At 39.3% G+C, this 18,801-nt stretch overlaps 1 protein-coding gene across 1 annotated transcript; it reads left to right on the forward strand.

Moving 5' to 3' along the window:
- The first annotated feature begins 2,092 nt into the window (after positions 1–2,092).
- Positions 2,093–11,418, forward strand: LOC137039431 (uncharacterized). Its single transcript, XM_067414741.1, has 6 exons — positions 2,093–2,216; positions 4,036–4,359; positions 6,237–6,545; positions 8,827–9,132; positions 10,095–10,202; positions 10,835–11,418. Exons 1-6 carry the CDS (start codon positions 2,171–2,173, stop codon positions 11,023–11,025), a joined length of 1,284 nt encoding a protein of 427 aa, XP_067270842.1. The 5' UTR covers positions 2,093–2,170; the 3' UTR covers positions 11,026–11,418.
- Positions 11,419–18,801: the final 7,383 nt, after the last annotated feature.

Consider the following 18,801-nt stretch of genomic DNA (forward strand, 5'->3'; position numbering starts at 1 on the left):
CATCTGGCTCTGCACCCAGATTAATGCCTTATCGTTTTTTTTGTTCAAGATGCCCTGCAGTAAACGATGCCTTTTGCTCATTAGAGCTAACTGATTTATTCCCTTTCTTCTTCTCCTGGCTCAGTGGGACAGAATAGAACCATAAATCGTGGCTGTTTGGGGTTTGATGAATTTCGCTCCTTGCTTAACGCTGCGGATGACAAATGCATAAGCCACAAATAGCTTCCACCCCTGTCCCGGTCCTGAGAAGGCTTAACAAACCCACGTCCATGACTATCGTTCTGAATGCTCTGTCCCCAGAAGAGAAATTAGCCTTGATTAATTGCTGAACATAATACAGAAACAATTTATAAGTCTTTATTACTGAAGTCATTCTTAAAAAGGGAAGATGTGTTCTGAGTTTTGCCGACCGGACATGGCAAATGTTTAATCTGTCAGCGAGCTCCGCTTCACCTTCGTTGCTCTGGTTGGTTGTAGCGCTATCCTATCGCGTGCAGAGGGAGTTTGAAAGACAACCGTTTATCCCCCCCTCGGATTGAGCCCTGTCAATGGTGAGTTTCCAGAACAAACATCTTGATGTGGGTCTGGCTTGTCAGGCTACAAGGCTGCATTTATTTGATCCAAAATACTTGAGTAAAAATTTTCCACAGAAAAACAGTAATAAAGTACATTTACTTGAAATATGAACTTGATTAGAAAGTAAAAAAATATTCCACTACTGTCCACCTGGAGTCAATAGCTACAGACCTCTAAACTTCATGTGGCCTTCAGATGAGCTCAAGAATAGTTTGTAGGGAGCTTCATGGAATGGCGAGCAGCTGCATCCAAACCTTACATCACCAAGAGCAATGCAAAGCGTCGGAAGCAGTGGTGTAAAGCATGCCGCCACTGGACTAGAGCAGTGGAAATGTGTTCTCCCGAGTGACCAGTCATGCTTCTCTATCTGGCAATCCGAACGACGAGTCTGGGTTTGGCGGTTATCAGGAGAACGGTACTTGTCTGACTGTATTGGGCACAAGTGTAAAGTTTGGTGGAGGGGGTATTAAGGTGTTGGGTTGTCTTTCAGGGATTGGGCTTGGCTCCTAAGTTCCAGTGAAAGTAACTCTTGATGCTTCAGCATACCAATACATTTTGGACCATTTCATGCTCCAAACTTTGTGGTAACAGAACAGGATGGCCCTCCTCTGTTCCAACATTACTGCACACCAGTGCTCAAAGCAATGTCCATAAAGAGATCAGTGCCTGACCCCACAAATGAGGGTCAAAAATTTGCATAAATAATCTCCTCTTAACCTTGTGGAAAACCTTCCCAAAAGAGTTGAAGCTGTTATAAATGCAAAGGGTGGGACGACTCCATCCATGGCTCATGTGTAATGTAGCCTATTATACAGTTCTACCAGAAAGACTCAGGAGATAGAATGATGAATGAAGCATACATTTATTGACAGCCCAGCAAGCATAATAAAGTTTTGGCATAGGCCCCGTCCATAGTTTATAATCCGAGGGTAGCGGATCAGCATATTCCTACCTGAAGATGAAGGCAGGGGCGCAGCCGACCCCCCCTTTGAGGTATGGACGGAACCATCCTGGTGGGGAGGATGGAGGGTATTGTCGCATCGGCATCTGCGAACTCAAACATGTGTAAGTACGACCTTTATAAAGAAAATATGAAGACGTGATTGGCCAGAGATTAGGTTAATAAGTGACGAAGTGATTAAGTCTTCCTGGCAGAACTTAAGCTGAAGCTTCCATTTACAGCATACAACAATATCCAATAGATACCATTTAAATGTACAATTCAGACCTTTTTCTCACAACTGCATGTCTCCCAATTCAGACTTTGTAATTTGCAATTAAGAGTTTATACCACAATTTGGAGAAAAAAAAGTCACACTCTCAGTAAAAAAAGTCACACTCTAAGTATTCTCAGTAAAAAAACAGAATATTGAGCTTAAATCTTGTAATTCTAGTTTTCTGTGGAAGTCAGAATTTTAATTAAAAAAAATTCTGTTACTGCGTCTTCCGTTGCTACTGCAGAACTGTCACTGTCTGCCATCAGCCTCCTCCCATAAATCATGTCATCGCTGTTTGTAAGCTCTGCGCTACAAGTTTGCCTAGTGTGGCCATTGTCAGACATTTCATTAGAGTTGTGGGCAATCAACCAGGGAATATGGTTCATGCTTTTTTGTTCTCGTTGTGCTTGTGGCATCTAATTGGTAAGTAAAAAAAAGAGTATTTATACCTTCACTTCTTGTGTTTTAATAGAGCTTCAGTGTTACTGTTATTTTCACACACACACACACACACACACACACACACACACACACACACACACACACACACACATATATATATATATATATATATATATATATATATATATATATATATGATGTGTAGCATCTACTAGAAATGTAGCAACCAAAATGTGTTATTTTATTTTAAAACACTGATCACACAAATCAAAATCAATGTTATAATGCTTTAACATGCATTTCTTTCATTCATTTATAGCATTTCATTTTCTCAGTTTAAAAATAGTCCCTGTGCCAATTAGTAACTGTAACCAGTCGGCTGTCTGATCCACAGTCTCACTTCTGTTTGCATTAAAAAAAAAAAGTGCAGAAACATCACTGGGGAGGAACAAATCAGTTCAGCATTGCTCATCCTCTTTTTCAGTTTTGTTCAGAACAAACTCACTGGTTGACCATGTGCAGTTTTTTCCCCCATTATAATCATCAGTGGCATAGACCAGATATTTATTATACACAGGGGACCAGGTTCTAATTTTCTTGCTTCTTTTATTTTGCATCTTTAGTGCCCTACATACACCCGGCACAATGTGACGCAAGTGTTTTTTGCTAGTGTCAGCCCGACGCAGTTATCATTTTCACATCCAGCTTTGTTTGTCCAGTTGTTTAAATAGCAAATGCACTCGCACCTGTCTGTTCGCTCATGGGCATGCTAGTCTGAAAACTAGGTGTTTCAGGCACATTGCTATTTTGGGGGAACTACAAACAACTGCGCCCTTGCCCAACAAATACCTGTTCTAAAGTCAATCGCGCCGCATTTCTTGTGTTATTTAAAAGGCATGTTCATAATTATGCACCTATAGGCGGATCCACAACATGTATTCCCACTGTACACTGCGGTACACAAACATTTTTAAATATTAAAAATAAAAGGAGAAGCGTTCAGCTAGTCTAGACGCACCTTAGCGGCAGCAAATCTAATCTGCCGCGAGTGTCGTCTAGCAACTCTGTAAACGCCAATCACATCGTGTATAGAGTTGGTGGGCGGGGTTTAATATAATGACGATGGCCGAGTTGCGCTCCTGCTTCTAGTAAACACTGAAACTGGCGAACGGCGGTCTTTCGAATCAGCTTTGACCACGACTCTGGAAGACTTGGAGTTAAGCTTTTCTCTGAGAAAAGAACAAAGAACGGCACTGAAGTCATTCTTAAAAAGGGAAGATGTGTTCTGAGTTTTGCCGACCGGATACGTCGAATGTTTAATCTATCAACTATCTCTGTTTCACCTTCGTTGCTCTGGTTGGTGTAGCGCTATCCTATCGCGTGCAGAGGAAGTTTGAAAGACAACCGTCTATCCCGGCCCTCGAATTGAGCCCTGTCAATGGTGAGTTTCTAGACCAAACATCTTGATGTGGGTCTGGCTTGTCAGGCTAGCATTCAGCCATTCCGTTCACAAATTCTGCATTGTAATTAGCGAATTCATCCACCATGGTGCAAGTGCAACTGGCTTTTTAAGAGAATGGGAGATGAGATTAATTGGTTTAGTTTATTTATTTAGACACGACTTAAGTGCCCCTGCACCTTCAGACCACGCGCTCAGATTGTTAAAATAGGGCCCTTAGTGTTTCTGCTGTTCTGCACTTTCACTGTTGTTCATCTCTAATAAGATGGATTGGAAAAGTCTTAGCTCTCTGCAAATCACACAACATTGATTTTAGAGTAAGACATCTGCATAATAGATTTAAATTGTAATTTATAGCATGCATTTTTGTTTGGTCATCAGGTGTGTTTGCTGATGCAGATGAAGTGAAGCCAGTATCAGTGGTGGAGGGAGATTCTGTCACTCTAAAGCCTGATCTCATTGAAATACAGCAATATCTGCTTATGCAGTGGACGTTCGGAAGCACCAGAATAGCTGAAGTCAGCAGACTCGCACAAACCAACTCGACGTATGATGGTCCTGATGAGAGATTCAGAGACAGACTAACGCTGGATCAGACCGGATCTCTGACAATCACAGACACCAGAACCACAGACTCTGGACTTTATCAAGTAACCGTTATCAGCAAAGAGACCAGCTTCATGATATTCAATCTCACAGTCTATGGTGAGTAGAGAATGACAGCATAATTTGCCTTTCAGTATCATAAAATGGTGGTTTTCTATTAATTTCAACATTCTCCCTACTGTAAATACTACAGTTGTAATTGTAATGAATGTGAATGGGGATCGTTTTGACAACGTTATAATCTGTTCATGAAAAAAGAACACTGTAACAATGTGATAAACTGTTAAGAATGAGAAAATGCAGATATAACTCAATTCAAATATAAAACTGTAACAAACAAAATCCCAAACTCAGTGTCTCAGGTTCAATATTGAAGACACCTGGTGCAACACTCCAATCAGCTAATTAAAGGAATACTTCAGCTCTGGGAAGATGAATCTGTATTTAAACTGGGTCATTAATGTAGTAGAAATGTGAAATTAACTTTTGAATTTGGCGCTTTCTAGACTGAACAAAGACAGACAATGTATTTTTGTCTCATGGGGAAAAAAGACTACAATTCCCAGAATGCTTCGCTGCCCTACGAGGCCACTCCCAAAGCCACCGCAACTAGATTACTGAATCACTGGATCACATTCCCACCGCGTTCATTTCCATAAAATCAGTTCAGTTAGAGAACAGACACTACAATTAAAAGTGAACGCGTCTGTTTAATATAATGTGATTTAGCCGCTGAGGGAATGTCACGCCACAAACGCTGCAGGAGTGCATCGTGGTGAATGAGCTGAATGAGCTCTCGTGATGAGAGCTGAGGTAAACGCGTTCGTGCTCGCGGCAAAACTCAGCAAAAAGTTGGCAACCCAAACGCCCTGGTGTTGGTTCACTGTGTTTTCTGAGGTCCAAGGTCAATGCAGTCGTATACCAGGAAGTTTTAGAGCACTTCTTGTTGCTGACCAACTTTATGAAAATGCAGATTTCATTTTCCAAAAAGTCTTGGCACCTGCACACAGTGCCAAAGCAACCAGTACCTGGTTTAAGGAAACGGTATCTCTGTTCTTAATTGGCCAGCAAACTCGCCTGACCTTAACCCTAGAAAATCTATGGAGTATTATGAAGAGGAAGATGTGATAAGCCAGACCCAACAATGCAGAAGAGCTGAAGGCCACTATCAGAGGAACCTGGGCTCTCAGACTCATTGACTCCATGCCACGCCGCATTGCTGCAGTAATTCAGGCAAAAGGAGCCACAACTAAGTATTGAGTGCTGTACAAATACTTTTCATGTTCATACTTTTCAGTTGGCCAAGATTTCTGAAAATCCTTTCTCTGTATCGGTCTTATAGTAATATTCTAATTTTCTGAGGTACTGATTTTGGGATTTTCCTTAGTTTTCAGTTATAATCATCAAAATTAAAAGAAATAAACATTTGAAATATATCAGTCTGTGTGTAATTGATTAATATAATATACAACAGGGCTGTCCAAACTCGGTCCTGGAGGGCTGCTGTCCTGCAGAGTTTAGCTCTTGCTTGCTTCAACACACCTGCTGGAGGTCTCTAGTATGCCTGTAAAAGCTTGATTAGCTGGTACAGGTGTGTTTAATTGGGGTTGGAGCTAAACTCTGCAGGACAGTGGCCCTCCAGGAGCAGGATTGGACACCCCTAATATAAAAGTTTCACTTTTTGAATGGAATAAATAGTGACCAATAAGTGGTGTTTAAATTAATCCAACAATAGCTGCAGTCTTATCCACAGATGAGTGTTTTGTTTCAATTCTGTTTGCACATGAAAGTGAGAGCCGGAGAAACATCACCTGATACTGACTCTCAGTGTTTTTTTTTATCTCTTAAGAGATCTTGGTTTACTGCAAATCATGAGAAAATGTCTGCACAATACAGATTTAAATTGCAATTTGGTCATTATTAACCAGCATAATGATCATAGTCTGTTACAAAATATGTTTATGTTTGTTTTCCAGATATGACAACTGCAGTGAAGTCAGTGTCAGTGATGGAGGGAGATTCTGTCACTCTAAACACTGATGTTACTGAACTACAGAAATATTTGATGATACAGTGGACATTCGGAAGCTCCAGAATAGCAGAATTTAACAGGCTCATGCAACCTGGCTTTGTGTATGACGAGAGCTTCAGTGACAGACTGACGCTGGATCAACAGACCGGATCTCTGACCATCACAAACACCAGAACCAAAGACTCTGGACTTTATAAACTAACTATTTTCAGCAAAGATACCAGCTTCATGATTTTCAATCTCACAGTCTATGGTGAGTAGATAATAACAGCATAATTTGCCTTTCAGATGAATGATATCATCATAAAATAGTTGTTTTCTATTCATTTCAATATTCCTTATTATTCTGGATGGCTTTAACTCAGTTTGAACAAATAAACTGTTACACTTGCAGTGTAATCCAACATGAATGTCATTTTAGTCTTTAATCTAAGGAATCAAAATACTCAGGAGAAATGTCAGGTAATGAAAACACACAGAACACATTAAACAATGACAAGAACCCACAAGGGACAGCAGAAACTCAGAGCTAGAGAAACTAAACTAGACACAGGTGCACATAGGTAACTGTGGAAACAGACAAGCGGGAACTCGGGAGCTGTTTACATGTGTGGGACGTGTATAAGGGAAACATTAATTCAAAGGGAATTTTCAAGTCCTTGTCCTTCGGTCCGGAGGGGGCACAGCAATGTAAATGGGGTCCATGGCCGACCTCGACGTCTCCTGAAAGTCCATGAAATCAGAACATAACCCTGACATGAACACAGTATGAGAAAATGCAGATACAGCTCAATTCAAATGGTTTGTTCAAAACTGTAACAAACAGAAACACAAATATTGCTTCACAATTACTTGTATAGTCAATGTTACAATTACAGCTGTTGTCCTCAATGACCAATGGCCTAATTTTCAGTGGTCCTCAATGACCAATGGCCTAATTTTCAATGGTCCTCAATGACCAATGGCCTAATTTTCAGTGGTCCTCAATGACCAATGGCCTAGTTTTCAGTGGTCCTCAATGACCAATGGCCTAATTTTCAATGGTCCTCAATGACCAATGGCCTAATTTTCAGTGGTCCTCAATGACCAATGGCCTAGTTTTCAGTGGTCCTCAATGACCAATGGCCTAATTTTCAATGGTCCTCAATGACCAATGGCCTAATTTTCAGTGGTCCTCAATGACCAATGGCCTAGTTTTCAGTGGTCCTCAATGACCAATGGTCTAGTCCTCAGTCTTTGTGTATTTAAGCCCTCATGTTAGCCATGGCCCTTGTCGAGTATTGTTCCCTGTAATCCGCTTTTGGTGAGTTAATAGTCAAGTCTGAATCAAGTCACCGTCTGCTTTTTTTGTTCACACTATAAATAAAACTGCACTTAGGTTCATCTACACTGGCCTCCAGTGGACTTTGTTACACTGTGACTTCCCTCTCCCCTCTCTCTGATTCAAGTCACAGAATGCTAATATACTACAGAGGATGTATTTCGTGAATCTATTGTTTTATTCCTTTGTTTGGGGTCTTTTTAAAGGTCTCACTGCGATTGGTAAATTAGTCTCAATTTCACTGCAGTAACTAGCAGGATGAGAGATTGAAACGTTTGAGAATTCTGGGCTTCATTGGTCTCTTCAAAGACATCTAAAACCTCTGCCCCGAAAACAGGTGTTGTGTTGCAAATGTTTGCAATCCTTCGAGTATCTGAGTATTTAAGAAAGGGTAGCAGAGCTGCCATTTGGGAACATTCTGCAGACAGAACCCCCATGCCATGCTGTGTCCTGTAAAAAGTTTTTTGAGTTTTGAGTTAATTCAATTAATATTTTTGAGAATCGACAACCTTTATTCAAACATTATTAAACGATTTTGTAAGCATATTAGGTAATTTTGTGTTTTATTCTTGATGACGCAGTGAAACATGCCAAATTGAGCTATTTTCATGATTTATCATATTTTAATGTGGTTCAGATACAATAATATTTAGATTTTCTGTTTATTAAACCAATTTCTTTCATTGTATCAACTCAATTTTTTAATTTCAATGAACTCAAAATTTTAAGGCAACCAGGTTACTTACTTTTTTAAGTTAAACCAACAATATTTTTTACAGTGTAGTGACACTAACACGCATGGTATGTATTTTGCCAGATATCATGACTCTTTAAAACTATTTTCATATTACTTTGTAATTCTATTTTATATTTTTATGCTGCAGTTGTGTACCATGGATTTGTGTTTAATTATGTAAGTTCTGTCAAAGTTTGTAACTTAACAGCTGTTAAGCTTATGTTAAGTTTATTAATGAAGTCAGATTTAAAATTGGACATCAATAAATAAAAAAGTGAATTTAACAGAAATGCTGAAAAGTCTTTCACAAGTCCTTAGCCAGGACGTTAGATTCTGTTCTTGGGCTAACAGGTGGACCTTACACTGCAAATCATGAAACAATGTCTGCACAATACAGATTTAAATAGCATTTTTTTTTCATAATTAACCAACTTAATGATCTTAGTCTGACAAAACATGTTTCTGATTGTTTTCCAGAAGTGACAAATGCAGTGAAGTCAGTGTCCGTGATGGAGGGAGATTCTGTCACTCTAAACACTGTTACTGAACTACAGAAATATTTGATGATACAGTGGACATTCGGAAGCTCCAGAATAGCTGAATTTAACAAGCTCATGCAAACCAGCTCTATGTATGATGAAAGATTTACAGACAGACTGAAGCTGGATCATCAGACTGGATCTCTGACCATCACAAACACCAGAACCACAGACTCTGGACTTTATGAACTAACAATCGTCAGCCGAGAGACCAGCTACATGGGTTTCAGTGTTACTGTCTATGGTAAGAGAATTACAGCATATTTAAATTTTTAAAACAAATATTAAAGGTGTCATGAACTGGCTTTTTAATTTTTTTTATACTGTTGTTGTCTGAGGTCAATGAATGATGTGCGTTTGGTTTTTACATTCAAAAAAACATCATAACAAATAAGTAATAGGCTATTTTCTACTCTGGTTTTGAGGCTCTCTTCTAAACGCTGGGTTTTGATACGCGTGACGCACTGGAGACTTTGCGAGCGATGGCCCATACGTGTCTGAGTCCAGTGTACACATAAGCAAAACGATCTATAACAATGCAGTACTATTACATATAAAACCACGTTTTACTCACATAAGTGTGTTGCACCATTCCTGTCGCATCCAAATCCAGCATCGACGGGAGATTTTTTTTTACAAACGATTCCACAGTGAAATTAAGTGAAATTGTCTTCCTCATGTGAGCTGGAACTTCATTTAAAATAAAGTTCAACCACTCATTCCTAATATTAGGATCCGAAGGAAGCTTAAGCAGCGACTGTTCTTCCACAACCAGGAATAGCGCAATATTTGCTATCTTCCTCGGCATGTTTAATATTGTTGTTGCTACAGCACAAGCCCTCCATGAGTCGGTGGGCGGGGTACTGGATTAGACGCGCTGTATAGGCGGTGTTTCTTCGCGCAGTGACGTAAGTATGAAGCACAGGACCGTTTGCTGAGCCTGGTGTCTATAAAAGCTTTTCTTTGACTAACAAGGAAGTTTTCAGCTCTGAAATTTACAGGATAATCTTATATTACATGAATTTTTATATATCAAAAGCTCAAGGGAAAGTTGATTTCATCAATTCATCACGCCTTTAAATCAATATTCATTAAATGCCCGTTATGATATTGACTTCTTTCATTAAAATTAACAGATGCATATTTTATAAATAAAGATTGTCAGTGTGATTATCACTGACTCCACAATATTTTCTTTATCCTCAGAAAGATCATCAAGCTCAACTTGTGTGTCATCCTTCTGTGTGTTGAACAATTCATCCGTCAACCAGACTGAGGGGGCCAACATTAACGATCTCTATCAGCCGAGTTCAGGTACTTCACTGGGTATATGGGCAGATTTGCTTGCACTTTCTTGTGTGATTTCAAAGGAACAGAAAACAGATGGCAGACAGGAGATAGAAGTGAAGGACACAGAGTGTTTAGTGTGTGTGTGTGTCAGGACACAAATGAGTATAATGACATAGGCATTACAGAAGAGGGTGACTTATTTCCCAATGTCCCCACTTTTCAAAGTGCTTATAAATCATACAGGATGAGTTTTTTTTGAGAAAGTAAAAATGCAGAATGTTTCCTGTGATGGGTAGGTTTAGGGGTATAGGGCAGTGTAAGGGTATATAAAATACGGTTTATAAGAATAAAAACCATTACTCCTATGGGATGTCCCCACATTTCACAAAAACAAATGTATGTATGTATGTATGTATGTATGCGTGTGTGTGTGTGTGTGGCCTCACAATATTAACACTAAACATATCACATAGCCTCAGGGAGCCATTGAAAGCGTCTTTGTTTGCTTCTGTTAACCATCCCATCCTAGCTAATGTTATTTGGCTAAGCAAGGAAAGTGTGCATACATCATCTTTGCCTTCCCAAGGGATGCTTAGGCTCCAAATAACCCACAAAACCATATGGAAGGGGCCTAAATCCAGTGCTCTTCTTTTCAGACTTTACCCACTGTTGCAGTTTTACTGAAGCTGTGATCCGATTGGTCGTCTCTGCTCTGGTGGGCGTGGCTACTGTTGCTGTGCTGGTTTATGACATCAGATCTACAAGCCACCGTCAGACCCCTGGAGTAACATCAGACCAACAGTATGAATTAAGCAGAAGGAGGAGTTCCAGATATGTCCTGATATAAAGCAAGACATTGATGCTTTTCACTTTTCCTGTTCCTTGCCCAGCTATTTTTTAACAGATCGTCTAAGCACTCTTTGAACATTTGGATTGATCTATTAAAATTACTTTAATTAAAATACTTTAAGCAAAATAATCATTAGCAACACAAACGATGGCATAGAATGATCTCGATGAACGCTTTTGTTTCTCTTGCACCCTTGAGAGGACTCCGACAGAGGTGATTGATCTGCATTTTTGCTGACTTTTAATAAAGATTTGGTTTTACAACAGGGTGTGGAGCTGGTGTTTTTCTCCGTTCTCCTGTCCACATTTATAACATCACAAAACCATACAGTTCAAATAGCATGGGGATATGTGATTCAGTGAATACATGTGATATGTGAAACCTGCTGTGCTCTCAGTTGTTTACTTCTGTGGTTTGGCCGGACAAACTGTTTGTGAAAAAACAGAAGAAAATCTGGAATTCTCCTACATATCCAAAACTGTTATCATTTACGTAACAGGATTTAAGCAAACCCTTATTCTTTCCCAGCAACAATGATTCTAATAGACATGATGCTGCTTTGGCTCCCCCTTATGACTGAATATGGAAACACAGAATAGAGGAGGCAAAGTGAAAGTGAAAGTAAAGTGAAGGCCAAGCAAGTGTTTGAAGCTATGTAATCAGATTATTTTTTTTAATGTAAAGTTATGTAGCATGTAGCATGCAAAGTAACTGATGCGCTACACCTAGTAATGATATTCAGTATGGGCCAATATGTATCAGAAGAAAGGAACGACTACTGGAGAGAGGAAATCATGCAGCAGGTGAGTAATGATCAACAAAGTTCAGTTTTGGTTCAGTTAATTGTATTAATATAGAAAATTGTCTCTTTCTTAGTTGGTTTCAATTAAATGAATCACAAGTATAAGCAATACATCTGTAATATTGAGAATCAACCACTTAACCAACTCTTGTGTTGTTTGTTATAGGTTCAAGAATTTAACAACTTGACAGAGTCAATTCAATGTTTCACATTCTTCACAAAATGTATAAATAAAGAATATGATCAAAAAAAAAAAAACAGCAATGGGTCTTTCTTTCACTTCAAGTAAAGTATTTCACATTAATGTAACCCTCAGCAAGATATTAGATTCAGTATCTGAAAAGAAATGCAACTGAACATTAAATTTGATTCAAAACAGTGAATGTGATTCAGAATACCTTGAAATAACTCACTCTATCTTCAAATTCGAAAGCGTTACAACAATGAGTTGGAAAAAAAAAAATCACAAATGCATTAAATGATTCAATTGAACAAAATTTGCGAATCAAATGACTCAGTTGAACAAAGTTCGCGGATCAAACGACTCAGTTGAACAAAGTTCGTGAATCAAATGAATCAGATCACATATTCGCTGGACTCTTCTGATCCGTTTACGATCATTTATCCTTTTTGAAGCAAAAATGTCAAATAAGTTCGTTGGATAAAAGTCTTATCCAAAAACCAAAAACCAAGAAAAATTGGAACTCTCCTACCAGTTATTGATCGTAAAGCACAGTTCAAAGTGGAAACAGGTCAAATGGGCAGCTCGCCACTGTGCACATTATCACGCTCGATACAGAGGACACTTCTCCGCGAGAATTAAACGTGGCACAGACAGGGTTCTCGCAGGACATCACATAGGAATAAACATAGAAACAGAAGAAAAAAAACCAGCCAAGGAAATAACTCGTCGTATTCAAAGAAATAAGCTCATTTGCAACACTTGCAGATTCTCAGTTTGTTTGCGTCAGCTTTCCTCCACAAATCCTTGTCTCGTCGTCTTCTCATCCAGATGACAACTAAATGTAGCCGTTTTAATTCATATATACGATGTTTGTTCTCTACTTTTAATCTATATTTTTCCTCTAAATCAAACTTTTACGGAGGGTCTCGGAGAACCGCTCTGTGCAGCTGATTCGTCTCGTTCTCTGTCTGTCTCTCGTCTCTGACCGCGAGGCAGCCCGTGGGCGGGACTTATGAAAATGCTGCTATTGGCTCTTAGGAGTCAGTCACTGAAATGAGGGCTGTCATTGGACAAAACAGTTTTTGTTCTGGAATTTTCCTCCTTCTCTTAGTTTCTTTAACTTGATGTTTGGATAATCTTTAATATTTAACTGGTAACCTGATTACCCGGGTTACAGTTACTTTTTCAAAGTAATTAAAAAGGCAGAAAAATAAACAGAAAACAAAGACAAACTAAAATCAGAAAGAAAAGAGAAACAGTTTTGCTACAAATGCATCTGAAATATTACAATATGGAAGTACAACAGATGCTTTTCCTCAAAATAACAGAAGTTAGACAGAGGGGAAGATTATCAGTGAATAAAGACTTAAAATTGGGTCTGTTCCAAACAAAAGCATTTAAATACTTCAGGACTAATACATTCTGAAGCTTTTTTATTGATTTTTGTCTGTTTTAGAGATTGACAGATGGTCACTGAACAGGAACAGTTCCTCTTGGGGTTCATTTAATGAATGGTTGGCTCTACATTTTCCATTATTTAATGTGTAGAACAGATACTGGAGAAATGTTTGTTATTCTTGAATAACTGTTCAAGAAGAAACTGTAAAAATCATACTATAAACAGATTTTTTTTCCCTGACCAGTTAAAAGCACCTGCGAAAAATCGTTGGACATACAATGGTATTTAAAAGTCCGGGAGCGCTTCTTCAGATTCAAGGACTGGAATGGGTGTATAAATAAATATCATTATAATAAATGATGTACTACTCACCAATGACAGTAACGTTTAATCTCCTGAATGTTGTCTGTTTGCTGTTGGTGATCTGACGATTTGATTTTGCCTGACAAGCCAGACCCACAACAAAATGTTTGGTCTGGAAACTCACCATTGACAGGACTCAATCCGAGGGGCGGGATAAACGGTTGTCTTTCAAACTCCCTCTGCACGCGATAGGATAGCGCTACAACCAACCAGAGCAATGAAGGTGAAGCGGAGCTCGTTGACAGATTAAACTTTCGCCGTATCCGGTCGGCAAAACTCCGAACACATCTTCCCTTTTAAAGAATGACTTCAGTGCCGTTCTTTGTTCTTTTCTCAAAGAAAAGCTTAACTCCAAGTCTTCCAGAGTCGCAGTCAAAGCTGATTCGAAAGACCGCCGTTTGCCAGTTTCTGTGTTTACTAGAAGCACGCAAACGCAACTCGGCCCGCCGACTCTATACACGATGTGATTGGCCCGACCAGAGTTAGGCGAATACAGCTCAGAAGGGTATTGAGAGTTGCTAGACGACACTCGCGGGCAGATTAGATTTGCTGCTGCTAGGGTGCGTCTAGATTTCTAGGCTATGATTTTTGTCATTAGACAGTATGAACCAACAGATTTCACATGACTTGATGAAAAATATAAACAATTCACATACAAAAGTATTTCAAACAAGAAAACATTTTTATCAGTTAACTGAATTTGTGTTTCTTGTTCAAGAGGACATTAATAATCAGATTAAAAAAAGATCAAGCATAGAAGATTAATATCTTTACATGAACATTTATTCATATGAGAATAATGCCAATCAGGCCAATCATGAAGGTTCCACAAGTCGGGCCTGGGATGGAATATAGCGCCCTTTGCCTAAGACAGAAGGTTTTAAGAAGGTCCTTCCTCACCGGTATTACTCATGGCAAGCCGTTGAGGAGAGACACTATCTCCAAAAAACACATTCTGTTCGACCATCGCAGCACTATCGTTAAGAGACGACTCTTGTTGGCAAACCCCGGCTATAATTCTGGGAGCAGAGCGACTGGAGGGAAAGCTTATGCCTAGTTCACACCGCCCAATTTTAGCCCCGATTTTTACTCGCCGGCAGGTTTTCCAAAATCGCAGACAAATGCCGAAATCATAGGCAGATCGGTGCTCGTGAACGTGAGTGACAATCACGCAGTGTGAATGATCAAATACGCGATTAGAGAGAATCACAGACGAGCCGCTGATGCCTGCAATATATTTGGCATGCTAAATATCTGAACACGTCAGCGACAGAGCACACGTAAAGTCCTTGTAAAAGTACTTGAGTAAAGTCATGAGTAATCCCCAAAAATGATACTCGAGTAAAGTACAGATCCCTCAAATTTGTACTCAAGTAAATGTACTCTGTTACTGTCCGGCTCTGGTGAAAAGAGCAGTGACCCGACGAGATTGAAAATCATAAAGTCTGAAATCGGCATTATAAGTGCATTTTGGGCCATGTCAACGGAGCTGAGTGACTGAGAAAGATGTATAGGGGACATTGTGCTGTCTGATAAGAGGCGAAGAGGTCCACTTCCTGTGATGAGAAAAACACAAAGGATTCAATTGCAAGTGTAACAAGTTTTATTTGAAAACCAGAGAGTAGATTGTTAAAGTCAGCAGATGACGATGAGAGTACGGCTGATGATGTAAGCAATCTCTGTCTGCATCTCTACATACCCCCGCGATTTCGCACCCACAATTGACGAAAATGTTGACGTTGAGGGCAAAAAATCACAAGTAGTAAATGTCTTAACTTTGCCACTCGACAGAAGCCCAACCCCAAGCTCAATGCATTTGGGGATCTTCCAGTTGGGCGAACGCTGTCGTGTTTTGGCTGCCGCTGCTCAAATGTGTTTTTAAGTGCTTTTAATTGTTTATTTCTGAGACTTCCAGTTTTATCATGAGTGGGTAGCACACGTTCTATGATGGCTCTGCCCAAAATCCAGTAGAATTTGTTAAGAACATCCTTAATAACCACTTATTGTTAAAGGAACCAATTTTGAGCTGTGATTGATTTATTTGTACTGACAACTTGGAATATACATCACACATCTCAAGGACAGACCCTCAGTCACTCCTCAGAGACCAAATACATGCTTTAGAAAACATATATGAAGAAACAAAACATTTAGTGGTTCTATTGATTAAGTAATATCATAACTGGAAAGAATCATTACAAATCATTAATATCGGAGGACTGGGGCCTGTTTCAATAAGGAGGTTCAACCAACTGAGTTTAAACTTGACCTCTGAGTTGACCTACCCTGAGACGAAAAACTCTTGAGTTTTGGGTTTCAGAACAGCTGAATTGAGGAAGTTCAATCAACGTTGAGTAGACTGACTCTGAGTTCAACACGTGCACCACAACTGAAAGTGAAAAGCCATGATCAATGGAGCGCCAAAATTAAGATTCACCATGGCAACAGCACCCAACAAAAGAAATCCGCATACTTCCGGGTCAATATGTAAGTTTAATTCTTAATTAGTTTAATTAAGTTTCATTTTCGTCCACAGGCAAAACAGAGTGTGGTAGCAGATTAAAAATAAAATAAAATTAAATATTTTATAAAGGCCGAAAGAAACTCTGGGTTTACTAAAGAAAACCTGCTCCGAACCGGGTTAGGTTCACAGAGTAAGTTACCCTGGTACCCTTTCAGAAACGGGCTTGACTTACCCTGCTTTCTCGGGTTTGACATACCTCCTATTCTTAAACAGAAAACACAGTTTCCCTCATTTCAGGGTTAACATACTCAGAGTTTTCACTTACCCTACTTTCTGAAACGGGAAACCCTGAACTAATTATAGGAAGTGTATGTAAGATTGTGGCCAAAACTGGTACTGCAATGACTTTCAAATGACTGTAGAGCGGTGTATCCCCTCTCCCCCTCCCAATAACAATCTACAGTAAAGCATTATTGTCATCTGTTGTTTGCATTGACCAGAGACTTCCCTTTTTACTCTGAGTCAGTCACCAGAGTCACCAGATAAAGAAAGAAATATAAAAATTTATATTTAAAATATATATAATATAGTTAAATTAAAAATTTAACCAAAATAAGTTTTAAAAAAGAAGAGAAAATGAATTTGGGAATAATTAAATCTTTTTACATTTTTTTATTAGACATATTAAACTTTTTTTTTTATTAGACATATTGCAATAAAAAACAAGAGTGCAAGCAAGAGTGGATATTTTATAATAAAATATTTGCTAAGAGGATTAACTATATAGGATATAATAGACCTAGAACTAATTTTACAGTTCTTATTTAATTAAAACCCTTTTAATCCTTTAATTTCTTTAAATCCTGGTTTTTAAACTTCAGCAAGCATAATTTGGGGTCAAAAAGACCCTCAATAACACTTTTTATGCTTATCATTAAAGTCCCACTGAAATGGAAGTAGCGAGTGAGTTTTCTCCAGTGCTGTGATGTATTTCCAAGTGAAACAGAATATTGAACAGAGGGCAGAGTTTGACTTCAGCACTCCTCGTCTCCATCTCTCGCTCACAGCAGACGAACAGCTGGAGGGGAGTGGTGTTTACAACAATGTTAAATTGTTCAGTGTTTGTCTGTTTCTGCACCACCTTGACTGTCTGGAATTTCAGATGTATAGTGAAAAATGTATTGAGGTTTGATCGCAGCTTTCCCAGTACTGAGGTTTGGAAACTGTAGCACCACAGATCATTTGAGTGTCAGACTTCATGCTGCTCCACAGATAATACAATCCATTTCCAGCATGTGGACAGCGAATGGTTTCCACTAGTTCTTCTAGCCTGACAAGCTAGACCCACATCAAGATGTTTGTTCTGGAAACTCACCATTGACAGGGCTCAATCCGAGGGGCGGGATAAACGGTTGTCTTTCAAACTCCCTCTGCACGCGATAGGATAGCGCTACAACCAACCAGAGCAACGAAGGTGAAACAGAGCTCGCTGACAGATTAAACATTCGCCGTATCCGGTCGGCAAAACTCCGAACACATCTTCCCTTTTTAAGAATGACTTCAGTGCCGTTCTTTGTTCTTTTCTCAGAGAAAAGCTTAACTCCAAGTCTTCCAGAGTCGCGGTCAAAGCTGATTCAAAAGACCGCCGGCGTTCGCCAGTTTCTGTGTTTACTAGAAGCACGAGCGCAACTCGGCCGTCGTCATTATGGGCCCGCCCACCGACTCTAGACATGATGTGATTGGCCCGACCAGAGTTTGGCGTTTACAGCTCAGAAGAGAATTGAGAGTTGCTAGACGACACTCGAGGGCAGATTAGATTTGCTGCCGCTAGGGTGCGTCTAGATTTATAGGCTATAGTTCTTCAGCAGTGAGTGTATGTAGGAGTGTCTTGGCTGAACACGTTACATCTTCTGTGACCTGTGATTACTCATCATACAAGGATTCATTCCAACTTTCCAACACACGTGTTAATTCGTAAAAGCAGGATTATGTTGTTGAGCTTGATTGTTGATGATGTCACAGTGATTGACACTAGTGGGCGTGTCTTATCTCATCAAACTGAACTCGTCGCCTGCTGCTCATTCCCTCCACCACAATCTCTATTCAAAAGCGAACTCTCTTCATTCTCTGATACATCCGCTTGGTTTCCTGTGATACCAGAGACAACCATAATTGAGACAATCATAATTCAATTTAAAAAGAGAGAAAAAAAACTGTTTTGTTGCGTATACATTTACATATGGATGATGTTACAGATACACAATGTCAAGAGATCCTAAACATGCTGGAAAAAAATATTTTGAATCACCACAATATTTTCCTTAAGACTTTTTTTCGTCTTCCTGTTGGCTTCAGAATTGACAGAAAGTACACTACTTTGTAGGCCAACCAGTCATTAGCATGGCGATAGGATTTTAGAAAGGCGATTTAGAAAGTGTTTGATACTTACAAGTTTTGTCCATCAAGATCATTTTTACAAATGAACACAACTTATATAAAGTTTGAAGCCTAAATATAGTCGCCAGAATTAAAAAGCTAAGGCTATAAAGCTTAGGACTACA

The sequence above is a fragment of the Pseudorasbora parva genome, chromosome 14 (genome assembly GCF_024679245.1).
Source record: "Pseudorasbora parva isolate DD20220531a chromosome 14, ASM2467924v1, whole genome shotgun sequence".
NCBI classification, from domain to species: domain Eukaryota; kingdom Metazoa; phylum Chordata; class Actinopteri; order Cypriniformes; family Gobionidae; genus Pseudorasbora; species Pseudorasbora parva.